Here is a 16,425-nt window from a genome sequence, read left to right on the forward strand (position 1 = left end):
AGCCTACATATAAGGTGTAGGGATTTCTTAATGGTGTGAGGTCTTTTGGGAAAACCGTACGTGTTTGGCCCAAAGCGGACAATATCACACCATGTTAAGAGGGTATTTGGGCCAGTTTAGCCCAACAACTGGTATCAGAGCCCAGGTTCGGCGAGACGATTATGAAGATGGCAAAGTGATGGTGCACATACAAGAAGAAGCTAGTTGCGGGCTTCGATTGCCATAATACTCTAACAATGTAGGTGGCACACATTGAATCTCAGAAATTGATCTGTGGATCATGGCAATGGGCCACATGGAACTTAGTTCGAGAAGGAGACCTGTGAATCGTGGTAGTAAGCCATGTGGAACTTAGTTCGAGGGGGAGATTGTTGGGTGTGCGAACAAAGTTCCACATTGGAAGCTGAAAAAATTGGGATTCTACATATAAGGTGTAAGGATCTCTTAATGGTGTGAGTCCTTTTGGAAAAAATTATGCGAGCTTGACCCAAAACAGACAATATCACCATGTTAAGAGCGTATTTGGGCCAGTTTAGCCCAACACTATCATCTTTTCTTAAAAATATTTCAGTTTTAAAAAAAAATCGCCTACTCGACGAATTCGTTTTTTGTAGCAAAAAATGTTTTTGTCGACACTACTGATTCTTTTCTCTTTTGGCTGTGAAATTGCTTTCTAAATCGAAACCCATAAATGAATTTACAGAAAACAAAATCAAATGGATATTAAACCTGCTTTTAAGTCCACACATGAGGGCTGATTAAAACCACCACTTTAGAACCAGACCCCCAAAAAAATCGACACATGCAATTTAGGTAAAGAACGGTTAATAATGAATTAAGTTGTCTGATTAATTATCGAAAATAAATTTGAAAGAAGAGAGAGTACATATTGCTCAGAGTCTGTTGAGGGAATGGTTCTCACATAAAATAAGCTAGTTTTTAAACAAAATTTCTAACAACTATAGTCCCTTTTTAGTTGTTTTTTTTTTTTTTTTTTTAAACAAAAAAAATGTTGTTTCTGTAATTATAGAAAACACGATAGTGAATTATGTGTTACTACTCATATTATAAGTGTACTTTCCACAAACACATGTCAGAACTTAGGCAATAGGAAAACCCCTAAGGGACGTTTGGTTGTCGTATTAGAGTAATTAATTTCAGCATAAATTTTCGCATTAGATATCCCAATTTGTGGTTGGCTGCTTAAACAAAATGATCGTCAAATAACTAATGCAATATTTGGTTTGCAGTATAAAATAATATCCACATTATGTATGTGAGTGAGAATTTTTTATTTTATTTGGATAGTATATAGTAGAGTATGAGTATTAGAAACACGTGGATTAAGCTATTTAAAAACAAAAGTATCCTTTTAAAATAAGTAATGCGTGTATACTAAATATTTCTTTATTAATCACCCCACACATAATCTTTGCATTGTATCCCCACATATCGGGTTCTTTGCATTTTGCAGCCTTATATATGTGTCAATTTTTGCTTTGTACCCTATCCTCTTAATTTTTTATGATTTTACCCCCAATATATTCACTGTTTTGCAAAAGAAGGGCAAACGAGGAACTTCCTTTTTTCTTCTTTTCCACTGTTGCTAGGCGATATGCTTAAAACTTGCAGTTATCGAGTTCTAATGGTCATTATCTATTTGGATACCGATTGAATCAATTTTTGATGCCATTTTACTCCCATTCGAGCTATTCACATCTTGGGCTTAGATGCACCATTAAAGGAGGCTTTCTTGGGCATTATTATTTGGGGTATTACCACTTTTACCCCGCGTCAGAAACTATTTATATTCGGTAGTTGAAAAAATGTATAAAATTTATATAATTTTTCTATATAACATACAGAATATTTATATATATATATATATATATATATATATATACAAAATATATATATTTTTTGGCTATTATTTTGAGAGCAGTGTCATTTTCCCTCATTATTTCGTGCAAAAAACCATGAAAATAATTCAGTTTTAGTCTTTAGGAGGATAAATTCTATCACTATTATAACTGTGACGAGAAGGCTAAAGCTTATATTATAGGACGATGATCGAAAATCAGCAGCTCAGCACTAACTAAAAAGTAAATACTTAAGTGATTTTCCCAATATCAGACCAGAATACAGTGCATGTTAGTTTCTATGGATGAACATTTACACTTTTGTATCAGTCAAATAGCTTATTATTACCAATAAATTGAAGCTTCCAGTAATGGAGACATATGCAACAAGAGATCGACTAAACAAGACATTAGACGAAACACCACTATTAGTGAGTCAAATGTCATTCAATGAGATTTGAAATTGTTTTCTGATGTCACATTCTCATCAATATCAATACCAATATCAGATATATCAAATATTTTAGTATATGGTCTCGTCAACTGTCAACCGAATGAACTTCCTCATCCACCTTTCTTCTAGCCATCTGGTTTTTAGTTATACGATACCTATTTTGCCCCTAACAGGATGAACTCTTGTATGATTTTGCAAAACAGTGAATAGGTTAGGGGGTAAATCATAAAACATAAGAGGATAGGGTGCAAAGTGAATAATGAGGCATACATGATGGGTGCAAAATGCAAAGAACCCCCTTATCTAGTAGGTGAACCTTTATTCGTTACAATCCATTTTCTACGCATTGGAATCTGTTTCACAATTACACATAATCTTTGATCGGGGTGTCAGTTTTCTTTGTGGGAATTTACTTGGACACTTTTCTCTGGTAATCTCCCATTTCCATTGCCGAGTTCGTTACCTATTTGTTCCTTTTTTTTTCTTTTTTTTTTTAATTCGAGCATTCCACTAATTGCATCCTCAGTCTGAACTTTTCATTCATATTTTAAATAAACCCTTACATTAGCTCAGAAATATGGTTGTTTATCTCTTTTGATTGATTGTATCCTTTTCAACTTTATGTAAATATCAACTTTATTTCATCAGTCTCCTGATAAGTAAGAGGGATCTTCAACGCGGTTCCTATCGGTTTTAGGCCTTTGATAAAATGATTTTTAATCTGTATAACAACAGCATATGTGTTGAATTGAGAAGAATTACTGACAGATAGTCCAAATTTGAGGGATTTTGAGCTGTTTCACCATCTTTGTCTTAGGTGAGCAACAACCGCTTTGAATCACAGCATCTTGCACTTTGAGCTATGGCCTCAACCCTGGAAAATGAAGCTCATTCCCCCAAAAATATTTTCATTCTATCTGGCCAAAGTAACATGGCTGGTCGTGGTGGAGTAGACAAGCATAAGCATTGGGATGGCGTCGTACCAAACGAGTGCTCTCCCGATGCTTCTACAATCTTCCGTCTTAGCGCAGATCTCCACTGGGAGGTTGCACGTGAGCCGCTCCACCATGATATTGACGCCAAGAAGACATGTGGTGTTGGACCTGGAATGTCATTTGCAAACGCGATCAAGGACCGAGTAGAAGCTATTGGGTTAGTGCCATGTGCTGTAGGTGGAACTGCGATAAAGGAGTGGGCGCAGGGGGAACATTTGTATGAAAATATGGTCAAGAGAGCTAGAGTTTCCATGCATCATGGAGGAGAAATGAAGGCATTGCTGTGGTATCAAGGAGAGAGTGATACATTATCTCAGCATTGCGCTGAGACCTATAAGGCTAGTATGGAGAAGTTAATACATAATGTTCGTGCTGATTTGCATCTTCCATCTCTACCAATTATTCAGGTTAGTTAATATAGTTTGCTTCAAACATAAATATTGCCTGTTTGAAATAAGTAACATTATTACTGTGTAGCTGTGTAGTTCTCGACACTGAACGTCGAATACTAGAAAATAAAGTTTTAAGTGTTCTCTATGCATTGGTACTTGAAAAGATGTTCTTTTATGCATTTGTTCAGAATTGACCAGTTTAGAAAAGAATATAAAGTGTCATCTGAAATCGCTAGGCCAATTCAAATCAGCCTGATATATGTAACTTTTCCGCGGATTCGGAATTGTCTTCCATTCCAAGGCATAACTTGTATCCATGCGCTTCATATTCACCCGGAGTTTGCTCCAGAAATATAGCAATTCCTGCCCCCTCACGTCAAACCCACGAGCCTCTTATCCATTCTCTCATTGAACAACAGCGGGGAGCAAATTCAACTAGAAAAACTCACATTGGGCTTAGGGATAATCAGGCTCGAACTGATGACTTCCAAAGGACTGTGGCAATTGTAGTTAGAAATTCGGAGATAATTTTGCTTGTTTTCTTTTATGGAATATTGATAGGAACATTCATGGACCAAAGTAGTTGAACATTTTCGCATGTAGTCTTTAACTTTTGCATTGTCTTACAGGTTGCAATTGCATCAGGAGATGAGAAGTATATCGAAAAGATAAGAGAAGCGCAAAAGGGGATTGACCTCCCAAATGTTGTATGTGTTGATGCCATGGGAGTGCAGCTTAAGGAAGATAACCTTCATTTAACCACCGAGGCCCAAGTTAAATTAGGCCAAATGTTGGCCGATGCATACTTTACTCATTTTGCAGCACAACCTTCTGTGGCTTCATCTTGAGAAATTTGATGTACTATTTAAGCTAAAAGACATTTAATCCTGACTCATGAACACTAATAAGGATAATAAAACTAACCTCTCCCAAGAAGCTTCTTGCAGACCAATCTCTTCTTCTAAAATTTTCTCAGGTTCAATAGTTTGGGCTTTAATATTTTATGCAATTTGATCCCATCAGTTGGATTAGTATTTGAAATCATTTGAAAGCTGATTCTAACCCTGATTCATGAACATAACGAGAGCGCTCATTTGACTAAATGAGTATTTTTACTTTGAAGTAAGTTTACTCATTTTCTGTTTATATAAGACCTGATTATCCCTAAGCCCAATGTGAGTCTTTACTTTACTAAAGACTCCTTGCTTTGGTTCAGTCACATAACAAATACTATTATATTAATGCAGTAAATCGTCTGAAAACCTCTTTTCGTCTTTTTCTTAATAACGTCACGTATATACAAAGAAGTCCAAATGAGCGTACCAGTTAGCACCTTATGCAGCAACATTTTTCGGAGTTGGGTGCATATGCATGGATCGCTTTCTATCTTGGGTAGTCATATCAATCCAAAAGAAATGAACAAAAATAATACACCAGCAACAGGTGTGGTGGGATGGTTTGCATCCAACCACACCCTTCACCAAAGGTCTCGAATTCGAGCACCAGAAATTGAAAATTTCTTGGTAGTGTGTTTTACCTCCTTAGTAGGCTTACCCCAGGTGAATCACGATTAATTGGGATAAATCATGATTATTCAAATGCAAATAGTCTTATCAAAAACAAAATCACAAACTTGAAGAAATATACTAGGAGAAATTGTTTAGGGTACATGATTTCAGAATCTCACTTCCCATAAATATTTGCAAAGGATGTCTGCAAAATGAACCAAGGGAAAAAGCAAAGACTTCAACGGTACCCCTTATACAACCAAAGCTATCACGTTGTTTTATGGAGGTAACCCACTTGTTCAATTTAGTGTAAGGCCTGCAATGATATTGCTTGGATTTTTGCAGTCGGAGGATTTCTTCAGGGTTTTTTTTTGTATGTTTCGTTGAACTCAAACAAGAGATATCATTCGGGTATAGAGTCACAGAGCTCGGAAAGAAGCCACAACTACGTTGCTCTTCAACTCATTAACAACCTCATGTGCAAGGTCCACCTCTATCACTTGCTTCAGACACTCCACTAGCTTCATAAATTATAGTTGGCCGTCTTCTCACCAAGCAATATCTTTGTGTATTGAATTCTACGATCAGAGAGGGAGAAACCATTTATATATGTCATCTACTCCTCCGGCTTTCTGTGACATATTCATAGTATTTTTCTTCACCATAAAGTTGCCTGGAAGACAATAAATATGCAGTTAGTAAAATGTAGGGTGCCCCAGACCACCCAGAGGAACGGAAAAAATGGTTGAGGAAGACTCCATATATGAAATCATATATCAAAGTAATTCAATCTAGGTATAGTTGACATGGCTTTATGTCGGCGCCAGTGCCTCGGAAGCAAATGAGCATGCACAACAACAACGACAATAATATCCAGTGTAATTGTAATCCCACCGAGTGGGGTCTTTGGGGGGGGGGGGGTGTACGCAGATCTTACACCTACCTTTGTGAAGGTTAAATGAGCATGTACAACCAACTCCTTATTACTCCATTCTATGACTAAGCAATTTTTAAATATCAAACTGTACATAGACATTGGCTCGAAACATTTTCCGTTTCTTTCAAAGTAGCCACATGATGCATATAAGTTTCCAAAATTCTGAAACAGTCATACATACAGTACAACCCATCCAACTAAATAAACATTCCATCACTGACCTCAGCGATACTCATTCTATCCAAACAAAAAAGAACATGCTCGACTGATGTTCACCCCCCCATTTTGCAAAGAAAGACACGATTAGCATATTTAGTCATACCGTTCACAAATGAACTATCTATTAAACCACAATCTTCCTCTTTTTACTTTGGGAAGATTGTCTTGGATAAGTACTGCTTCACATGCAGAAGAAACCTCTAGGGATGATATCTTCCAAACGCCCTCTCAAACTCATTTTTGACCACTTACAGAAGGGTTGAAAAAGGTATCAATACTCTCTCTGTTCTCCTTGCCTCCTGCCCGAAGTAGCACTAACCACAATAACAACTAACAAGGGCCCCAGAATAACATATTTCAGAACTAACTAGTCCAATCATTGTCACTTGACTAGTTCTATCAATATACAGCTTAAATGCGAAGAGTAGTAACAATGGGAAATAGTAGTAAATGTTGTGGACTTATGAACCATGCGTCCATGCCCAATGTTGGACAAATCTCAAAGTGAATAATGGTACAAGGATGAAAGAATGATTAAGAACCTCACGAACTGTAAAAGTCACCATGTCACCTTCTCAAAAGTTAAATCCTTGTTTCTATTGAGTCAGAAATTTTGAGCAACTGTTCAAATGATCAAATAATGTGAATACGTAGAAAATAAAGGAAAGGAGAGAGGGTGAAGATGTCTATATATATTATGTATATACCAGACCACAACATCCAAACTACCCATAGTAGGAATCAGAACACGAACATAATTTGGAAACTAACTGAACAGAAACTAAATTTTGCTCCAGACACATGGAACTACGGGTGGATGTAAGAGCAGCAGACAGCAAAACTTACGCTAGATCAGCCAAGGTATCCGATTTAATTACCGCCTGTCCCTCTGGGAGCCCAAGGGAAGAGTACTGCATTATCATTTCCTTCAGGGTGTGCTTTGTGCTTTTGATATCATTATCCCACAATATACTCTGCAACCAAAGCACCCAGACCTGTTACTTATATTTGCAGTGAAAAACATATAGGAAGCCAATGAGTTAATCCTTTTCACCAAACATATAGGAAGCCAATGACTTCATCATCTTCAATTTCAAACAAATGTTGAATATATTTTAGTCTATTTCACTAATAAGCCGGATGGACAAAGTGGCTACTTAATTCGGACTCTAATTTTAACATGTAATAAAGATTGATTCACATCTGATTTCACAGTCCTAATACCTTTCTCACATACTCTCTTTTGACATCTTCCCGTGGTATTTTCCCCTCGGAAGAGAATATAGAAGCATTCCAAATGGCTCCTCTTGCAACCATCACAGATGAAGCACCTATAAAATAAAGTTGTTAAATGTTGCAAACTGTAAACAACCATGTAAATATTCATAAAAACAGATAGAAAGACAATCATCAAGTTAATGTGAACAATGCTTTTCACACACAGATTGTTCATTATTTGCTGTGTTAATAGGAAGCATGCTTACAAAGATTAATTTTGTATTTCTGGGGCATAAAATCTCTGATTATAGCTTTTTGAATTAGAAGCTACATTGCTCGGAACCTCCAAAAATATCATCACACCCGTGTAGGATCCTCCGGAAATGCATTTTTAGGAGGGTCTGACACAGGTGCAGCTGCTTTTTTGGAGGATCCGAACAACATAGCTTAAAAGAGTTAATGGGCTTGAGCTGCAAGCATCCACGATGAATTTGCTAAGCAGTTAGAGGACCTATAAGACTTAGTTCAAGCAAATCAACCATCAACAACTTCGCATGAAGCTATTGCTGTTGCAGAGCTGTGCTAAAACTCCATTTTTAGTGCATTAACATGTTTGTCCCTAAAGGAAGACAAGGAAGAACCAAAGCTTCCATGTGACGATCAGTTGATGTTGGACCATATAAAACCCATATATACTTATATAGTATCTATCCTTCATCTTGTCATCTTGAACACCTAAAACTGTCAAATGCATCCACAATTCTTTAGAGCGAAAGAGAAGTATCCAGAAGCAAGAATTCAAGCTTTTTCTACATTTTTTGTAGAAGTAATTAACTTATTGATTGACGGGAAAATTCCTGCATACAAAATGTCTGTATACATCTTTCACAAGAACCATCAAGTGTCTAAGCATATTAAAAAATATATAAGCTATTTGATCCTGTTTCCTTAAATCTAAGGACATCTGATGAAAACCAAAGATATATACCCATATACGGATATGTATCTTAATAAACATATAATTTCTTGTCATATTGTGACAAAATAGTTGTGACAAAACATTCAGATCTATTGACATCTAAAGAAAACTTCACCCAGAAAGTGCAAATGGATTCATCAGAGAACAATGTGAGAACAAGAACATTTATGAGAAGTATAAGCACACCTGTTGCATCTCTAATACGTTGAAAATCCTCATATTCAAAAACATCACCATTTGCTATAACTGGAATAGAGAGAGCGGCAGCAACATCAGCAATCTCACTCCACTTTGCAGGATCTCTTGGCCTGTCTTGAACTTTCCTATAGTTCAATCGATAAGCATGAGGAAATATCTATATCACTTGACCTCAATTAAAAGCCCCAAATAGAAGAAAGCACAAACAAGCAATCAGTGATGACTATCTATCCGAAACAAAACCAAAAATGACTGATGGCCATATTCCATGGAAACAGAGACATATTCAGAGTAGCCGCTTAGAGAACTGTCAAATTGCACCCTCATAAATCAATTCTGACATCATTTCCAAGTATAGCATGTTCAATTTCTGTATTATAATAATCTAGCACTGACTACACAAAATGACAGCACAGACATAATTCACAGAAAAGGCAATTGTGTGCATCAACCTACCCACTCACCCGCAACAACCCACCCCCACAAATGAAAGGAAGATCAGTAATTCATGAATTGGCATGTCCAGAATCAAATTTAAACATCAGTTAAAAACACAAAAAAATGAAAAAATGAAAGGACAGAGAAGTGTGGAAACCAAAAACATGAACAGACAATACTTTCCAATATAATCAAGAAGTAGACTAATTGGTCCCCACCCCACTTATAAGGTGGACTGTTTGAATCTACAGCAATCCCCACCTCATATTGGCAAAAAGACTCCAATAACCATATGAAATAACTTGACCCCCTAAAGAAGGCAATCTGAATATTCAAAGGGTTGGTTGATGACACAGCACAAGATTAGGTTTAAAAAGAACAATGAGAAGCAAATGCAGAGAAATCACCTACCTTCCATGGACAGCAAGGGCAGAGACACCAGTCCTCTCAATTCGTCGTGCCAATTCCACTGTATCCTGCGGAGATTTTAATAATCTAATCTTGCATGTTACTGGTACATCCAAGTTCCTCCTCAATGTTGTCAAAATCTGAGTTCAGAAGAAAGGAACATCATGAACAGGACATGCACTTCCATGCTGAATTAGAAGGAAATTTTACTACTAGGGTGAAGGAGCAAGAACGAATGCATACATCATGAATGAGCTCTGGTTTGCTCAACAGTGCAGCACCCATGCCTCCACTAATAGAGAATGACTTGGGGCATCCCATGTTTATGTCCACTGCTGCTACATCTTTACACCTGAGAAGGGACAGACAATATTTTAGAGAAATCTAAATTTTTAGCCGCTCCCAAAACTAATAGCCAACATGTATATTTTTTTTGTATATATGTGTATTATATACATAAAATATACATATTTTACACTTTTTGGCTAGCGAATGCAATTAGTTTCAGCTGAGCCGCCAATTTTGTATTTTGCCCAATATTTTGATCAGATGCAGTAACTTCCTGTTGAAATTGAGCATAATTGCTGATTTAAATTTTCATGCCTAGGTCAGGATTGAAGACCTCTAGAAAAAAAAAATCAAGTGCTTTGAAGTTTCTTCATTATCTTAAGATGTAGATCCTGAACCTTACAAGAATGCAATTCGTGGAATTTTACGATAGCTATTCAGTATAAAAAAGAATTCCTAAAGAATAAAATTCTTAACAATGTGGCTTGTTGCAGTTCAACATTAATAAGTTTAGCTCAGACAAACTTGTTGCTTTAAACAAACATCAGTTACACCCATCATCAATATATGTCAGAAACTTCGATTGTAAATACTGCTAACAACATGTTAAACTCAAAAACTAGACATCCAATGCAGAAAAAGGATATGATATCATTGAGAAAATGAAAAGCAAAAGCACTGAGTCCGCTTCAAGGACAGTTCCTCAAGCAAATTAGTAAAAGAAATCCAACAAGATCATTTATAACATTGATGTACAATATAGAGACCAAGAATATGAAATCTACCTATAAGTAAACAAAATCCAACAAGATCATTTTTAACCTTGATGTATAGTACAGAAATCAGGAACATTCAAATTTTACCTCACCTCTCATCTCTCCCTACCTGAGGCAGGGGATATTTACTTTACCGCCAATAGGATCTATTGTTATCAAGAAAATGTTTCATGGCACAAGAAGACTTCTGCAGGTACCATTTATAGTCAGAGAGAGAATGGTACAAATTTATTAGGACCCGCATGCCGGTGGAAAGCAGTTATTAACTAATGGCATCTGTATTTGCTCCTGATGAATGCAATTCATTTTATTTTTTATTTTTTATTTTTTATTTTTTTTGGGGGGTGGGGGGTGATTTCACAACAGAAACTGCTTGGCTGGTTCATAATCGCAATTCTATGCAATGTTGCTTAACCAATGGATATTCTACATAATGCATCAAATTACTTTAAGGAAATATCACTAAATTGACATCTGCCTATAGGACTGTGGATGTGTGTATGACCATGTGAACATTAGATTGTGTGTGCGTGGAGGGGGGGGGGGGGGGAGTGTGGAGCAGAAGGAATTAAAGTACAAAGATTATGATAGGGGAAAAAAGAAGAAAGAACTGAATGAAACATACACTATTTCAGCAGCTTTGAGAGCTCTCATGGCATCAGAAGTGCCCATCTGAAATACAACTCGATTTCTTTCCACAGGGCACGTTCTGAAAACAACATTATCAGTTCCCTTCTCCACTATGTCAGTTGTCCCTAAGACATCTAAGGAATAAGGGGTAAAACTCATGAGAAACATTTTAGATGCACCGAGCTTAGCAACTTTTTTTTTCTTTTTGCCTTCTCAAATTATACAAGGTAACCTGCACTAAATGCGAGGCTTCATCTGTGAAATTTTATCTTTTTGTTTCTTTTTTCCCTTGAAAAATAAGTGTCCATGAATCCTATTCATCCATGCTCATAATACCCAAAAATATGAAGTAAAGTAGCAAGGCATAAAGCATAGTGCTAAGTTAATTATAGTGATCTCGAAAACAGCAATTCATAAAGCCTTCACAGATAAATGTAATAACAACAACAACAAACCCAGTGTAATATCACAAAGCGGGGTCTGGGAAGGCTGGAGTGTATGCAGACCTTACCCCTACCTTATGAAGGTAGAGAGAATATTTCTGATAGACCCCAAGCTCAATAAAAAAGAAAAAAAGAAGCAGAAACAACAAGTAATAATAACAGCAAGCAAATGTGATAAGGTAATAGATTAATCGAAGCGAAGGAAACAACATATAATAAAAGAAATCTGCGAATAAAGAGAAACGAAAATACGAGACTAATACTAATGCTACCAGCATGAAAATGAGACATGTCCGCCTAACCAGTGTTTTGGAAAGCGTTAAGCGCAAAAAAGCGACGAGGCCTCGCTTCACATAAGCGAGAAGCGAGAAGCGAAGCGCGCGCTTTTTTCACGTGAAGCGCAATTTAACACATAACTAAAAAAAATTAAATAGGCATAGATAAATGGCTAAGAACTCATTAAAAATAACATATTAAGCAAATGGCTTGATGCCATTGAATAATCAAATTAAATTTACTACAATCAACAACCAAAAAAAAATAACAATTAATTCACTGATAAATTGCAGAAAACAGAAAACAGAGCATAAATTGCAGAAAACAGAGCATATAGCAGCATAAAACAAAGCACTTTTAATAACAGAAGAAGAAGAAGTCATTTAGGGCACAAAATGAGCGCTTAAAAAGTGAAAAAAATTGAAAGAATTCCATCAGAAGAAGAAGACCAGCAGAAGAAGAAGAAGAAGAAGTTGAAGAAACTTACCGAGATCTGGAGAAGACTGGAGTTCGCTGGAGAAGAAGTCGCGTATGTTTGTTTGTTCACATGGTTTATTTGCCAAAAATTTTAAAAAAAAACCCTAGGTGATGCCTTATGCTCGCTTAAGCACGCTTTTTCTCGCTTTTTCTATCGGCTCGCTTCTCGCTTAAGCGAGAAAAGTGCACGTTTTTTGAATGTGAGTCACCTTTTTAGCAGAAAAGCGCTAACCGTGCGCCTCGCCTCGCTTCATCGCTTAAAGCGAGCGCCCTTAATAACATTGCGCCTAACCACTAACCTTCTATCCTAATTCTCAATCTCCATACCCCCTATCAATGGTCATATCCTCAGTAAGTTGAAGTTGCGTCATGTTATGTCTAATCACCTCTCCCCGATACTTCTTAGGCCTACCTCTATTTCTCCTCGGCCCCACCATGGCCGGCCTCTCTCACCTCCTCACCGGGACATCTATGCACCTCCTTTTCACATGCTCGTACCTCTCAACCTAGCTTCCCGCATCTTGTCTTCCACGGGGGCCACTCCAACCTCGTCCCGAATATCATCATTCCTAATCTTATCTATCCTAGTATACTCACACATCCATCTCAGCATCCTCATTTCTGCTACTTTCAACTTCAGGACATGGGTGTTCTTAACAGACCAACACTCCTCCCCATATAACATAGTTGGTCTAACCGACACTCTGTAGAACTTACCTTTAAGTCTTAGTGGCAGCTTCTTATCGCACAAAACCCCGGAAGCGAGCCTCCATTTCATCCATCCCGCTCCAATTCGATGTGTGACATCCTCGTCAATCTCTCCATTACCTTGGATTACAAATCCGAGGTACTTGAAACTCTCTTTCTCAGGGATAACTTGTGAATCCAGCCTCACCCTTCGCAGAAAAATGTCTTTGAATCAATCTTCTCCACTTGGAAAGCTACTGAATCAGTTATCAGATGACATCTATACTATGTCAATGTACAGGGCCTAGATAATAGCTACAAATCTGTGTTTGGTATTCGAGGGGCAATGAGCACTCACACTAAAAACATCCAGTTTTTTTTGTTTTAAGGTTCTGATATATCATCAGTAAAGGTTCAATCATCTCTCAAATATTCCACTTAAGCTACGTATCCAGATACAACTTCTCATCATCAAATATCTTCAATTAAAAGGCTCAATTTGGGCGATGAGCACTCAGACTAAAAACATCCATTTTTTGTTTTAAAGTTCTGATATAACTATCATCAGTAAAGGTTCAATCATCTCTCAAATATTCCACTTAAGCTACGTATCCAGGTACAACTTCTCATCATCAAATATCTTCAATTAAAACGCTCAATTTCTTGATAGAGAGAGCCATAACATAATGAAGTTCAGAGTCCTCATCCTTCATTCACTAACATATACTCCCTCCGTTTCAATTTAGATGATGTAGTTGACTTGGCAGTTGGCACAAAGTTGAGGAAAAAAAGAAGTCTTTTGAAATATGTGGTCCCAAAAGTTTAAGGGTAAAAGCTTTGTGGGGTCACGCCATTTGTGTGGCTATAAAAGCTTCTCATTAAGGGTCAACCAGGTAAAATAAAAAGTTCAAAATTAAATTGTTTCCAAATATAGACATATGTCATTCTTTTTGGAACGGACTAATAAGGAAAGCGTGTCATTTAAATTGAAACGAAGGGAGTAACAACTTGATAATCCACTAAATATAGAAGTATTCCGATTGACATATACAACACCATTCAGAGCAAGGTTATACTCATCAAATAAAGGATCTTGCATAAAATCAAGACCGGCAATGTCCTTGCTTCATTGGTATTTTTTGAAGTTGTTGATTTCATCCTTTCACATAAGTAATATCTCTACATACTACATGATACTTAAGATATATAACAAACTTAAGGTTAAAGGACAATACGGATAGAATGCCGTAAAAAGGATGAATAAGAAATTACCATTAACTCTCCGCTCACATTTGATGATTTTATGATCAATAATCTCCTCTCCATAGGTTATGTCCGCACCATATTGGGCAGCAAGCAGCCTAAATGGCAATGTACCCTGACCAAAAGTAAATGAAAGCATAAGATCCATAGGCATCTACAAACAACATATGATAAAGAACAGACATACTAAAAGCAGTCTTAACTATGCTTCCTAGTGAAATTAATAGCTCCTGGAAAGCCAGAACTGAGTTTCAGAAAGAGAAATACCGATCTAGGGATGGGAAAATGAATAAGAAAGCAACCACAGAATAAACAAGTAACAGGTACCAAAAAATGAAAAGAAAAAAGAGAAAGAAAGAAGCAAAAGATGCTCTAATTCACCAATTTCAGTAGAAGATACTTACCACTCGGACCATTGGAGCCAAGACAAGCTTGTTTCTGTACTCCATCTTTTCTGATAAGGCGAATAAATTAGTACAATCCCTGAGATAATAACAAATGCTGACCAAATTGAGTATCTTGACCAAAAGAGTTGCAGTTTAGGATATAGCCGTTATGCTTCTAATTGTACACAATTCCCCTAACGTCGTACACTGATCTACTGGGCAGCCCGCGACAGCTCACATGCAGAGTGCCAGGTAAAATGAAAGGTGGCTAAATCATAAAGACGATCAAACTAAACCTGGATGCTCTAATTATTCAAAATAAAATATGAGCAATAAAGTATTCCCAAACTATGCTTCAGCAAATGTAAATTCATAGACAGCTAGGCTTCAACAGACACAATGTATATACAGTTTTGGATCTTACAGTATATGGACTGTAAGGAACAGAAATTTAATTCAATTTGCAAAATTATTAGCTGTCAATAAAACCCGGATGCTTTCTAATTATTCGAAATATATACATGAAATAACTCAGTCAACCTCAATCCGTCTTTCATCAATTGCAAATATATACCCTTCAACAAATACACTGTAATAGATAGCCTCGGATCCTACACTGTATGGCCAGTAATAAAGAAAGGAAAATACGGGAAAATAAAAATAATACAGCTGAATCTTTATCTCTAAACAAATTGACTAGAAAGGGATGAGATTAAAGAGCTGGTCAACAGTTTATACTGATTGCTGACCTTGACTTGAAAAGAGAGGAAGAATTTGACAAGCCGGCGATAAACCAACCACGGCGGTATATTGGTGTGGTTGCAATTGCCGAGCGGCGGCGGAAGTGTCGGAATGACTAATGCTAGCTTTGCGCCTTTCCTGCTAACACTCGAGGATTAAAATGTCATTTTGCAGAATTTGGTGCCTAAAAAGAAAGATGAATCAAAACTTAGGAGTCGTTCAGTAGTATGTATAACAATACTACGGAATATGGGGTATCATTAATGCTGGAATTAGTTTTATTGATATATTTCTTATTGATTGTTTGGTTTAGTATATTAAAAATAATATACATCAGTATTTTTTTTTTAAAATTATCTATTTACACAAATAGCAACTATTTTTTTGCTTTATATACTTTATTCGATGTGTAGAAACGAAGTTGCACACATATAATGAAATAATTAGTCAAAACATATAGGCATAAGGCGAAATACATAGGAAGCCCCTTAAACTTGGCAATATTTTTCACTTGGCACTTAAATACATAGTGCCTATTGAACACTTAAAGTGAAGACAAAATATGTTAATTGGACACAAATTTTGCAGCTTCAAACAAACAAAAATGCGTGTGTATCACTCGCTTTCTGACGTGACATGTAAGACCAATAAGAAGAGAACACTCAAAAAGCTAAAATTGAAAAAAAGAAAAAAAGAAAAGAAAACGGTGATCAAAAATCGATACCTCTGCTTCTTCTCTTATAAACCCATTCTTCCCCATTTTCAGTAAACTTTTTTTCTCATTGATAACCTTGATTAGAAATCTAAGTATACCAACGATACAAATTCAAGCATAAAAGAGAGATATTTGAAA

At 36.6% G+C, this 16,425-nt stretch overlaps 2 protein-coding genes across 5 annotated transcripts; one reads left to right on the forward strand and one right to left on the reverse strand.

Moving 5' to 3' along the window:
* The first annotated feature begins 1,552 nt into the window (after window positions 1-1,552).
* LOC104229824 (probable carbohydrate esterase At4g34215) lies at window positions 1,553-4,652 on the forward strand. Of its 2 annotated transcripts, none has more exons than XM_009782545.2 (3): window positions 1,553-1,772; window positions 3,131-3,715; window positions 4,330-4,652. In XM_009782545.2, the coding sequence occupies exons 2-3, from the start codon at window positions 3,176-3,178 to the stop codon at window positions 4,546-4,548; spliced, it is 759 nt and encodes a 252-aa protein (XP_009780847.1). In that variant the 5' UTR covers window positions 1,553-1,772; window positions 3,131-3,175; the 3' UTR covers window positions 4,549-4,652. The 2 variants fall into 2 exon arrangements, with proteins under 2 accessions (XP_009780847.1, XP_009780846.1); XM_009782544.2 differs by lacking the exon at window positions 1,553-1,772 and adding an exon at window positions 2,314-2,743.
* Window positions 4,653-5,325: 673 nt separating this feature from the next.
* On the reverse strand, window positions 5,326-15,756 carry LOC104229823 (uncharacterized). 3 transcript variants are annotated; one of them, XM_009782542.2, is made up of 10 exons: window positions 15,581-15,756; window positions 14,850-14,894; window positions 14,455-14,560; window positions 11,295-11,433; window positions 9,849-9,957; window positions 9,609-9,745; window positions 8,748-8,884; window positions 7,589-7,695; window positions 7,211-7,338; window positions 5,326-5,881 (listed from the first exon to the last, which is right to left on the reverse strand). In XM_009782542.2, exons 2-10 carry the CDS (start codon window positions 14,892-14,894, stop codon window positions 5,821-5,823), a joined length of 969 nt encoding a protein of 322 aa, XP_009780844.1. In that variant the 5' UTR covers window positions 15,581-15,756; the 3' UTR covers window positions 5,326-5,820. The 3 variants fall into 3 exon arrangements, with proteins under 3 accessions (XP_009780844.1, XP_009780845.1, XP_009780843.1); XM_009782543.2 differs by having other exon boundaries at window positions 14,850-14,899; XM_009782541.2 differs by having other exon boundaries at window positions 14,850-14,928.
* Between the last annotated feature and the right edge of the window lie 669 nt (window positions 15,757-16,425).

Source organism: Nicotiana sylvestris, chromosome 6 (assembly GCF_000393655.2).
Source record: "Nicotiana sylvestris chromosome 6, ASM39365v2, whole genome shotgun sequence".
Classification (NCBI taxonomy): Eukaryota; Viridiplantae; Streptophyta; class Magnoliopsida; order Solanales; family Solanaceae; genus Nicotiana; species Nicotiana sylvestris.

Coding starts and splice junctions, on each gene's coding strand:
- LOC104229824 (XM_009782545.2), top strand. CDS start 3,176: ATGGCCTCAACCCTGGAAAATGAAGCTCATTCCCCCAAAAATATTTTC. Junction 3,716..4,329: donor CATCTCTACCAATTATTCAG/GTTAGTTAATAT, acceptor ATTGTCTTACAG/GTTGCAATTGCATCAGGAGA.
- LOC104229823 (XM_009782542.2), bottom strand. CDS start 14,894: ATGGAGTACAGAAACAAGCTTGTCTTGGCTCCAATGGTCCGAGTG. Junction 14,561..14,849: donor TGGCTCCAATGGTCCGAGTG/GTAAGTATCTTC, acceptor ACTTTTGGTCAG/GGTACATTGCCATTTAGGCT. Junction 5,882..7,210: donor GATACCTTGGCTGATCTAGC/GTAAGTTTTGCT, acceptor ATTGTCTTCCAG/GCAACTTTATGGTGAAGAAA.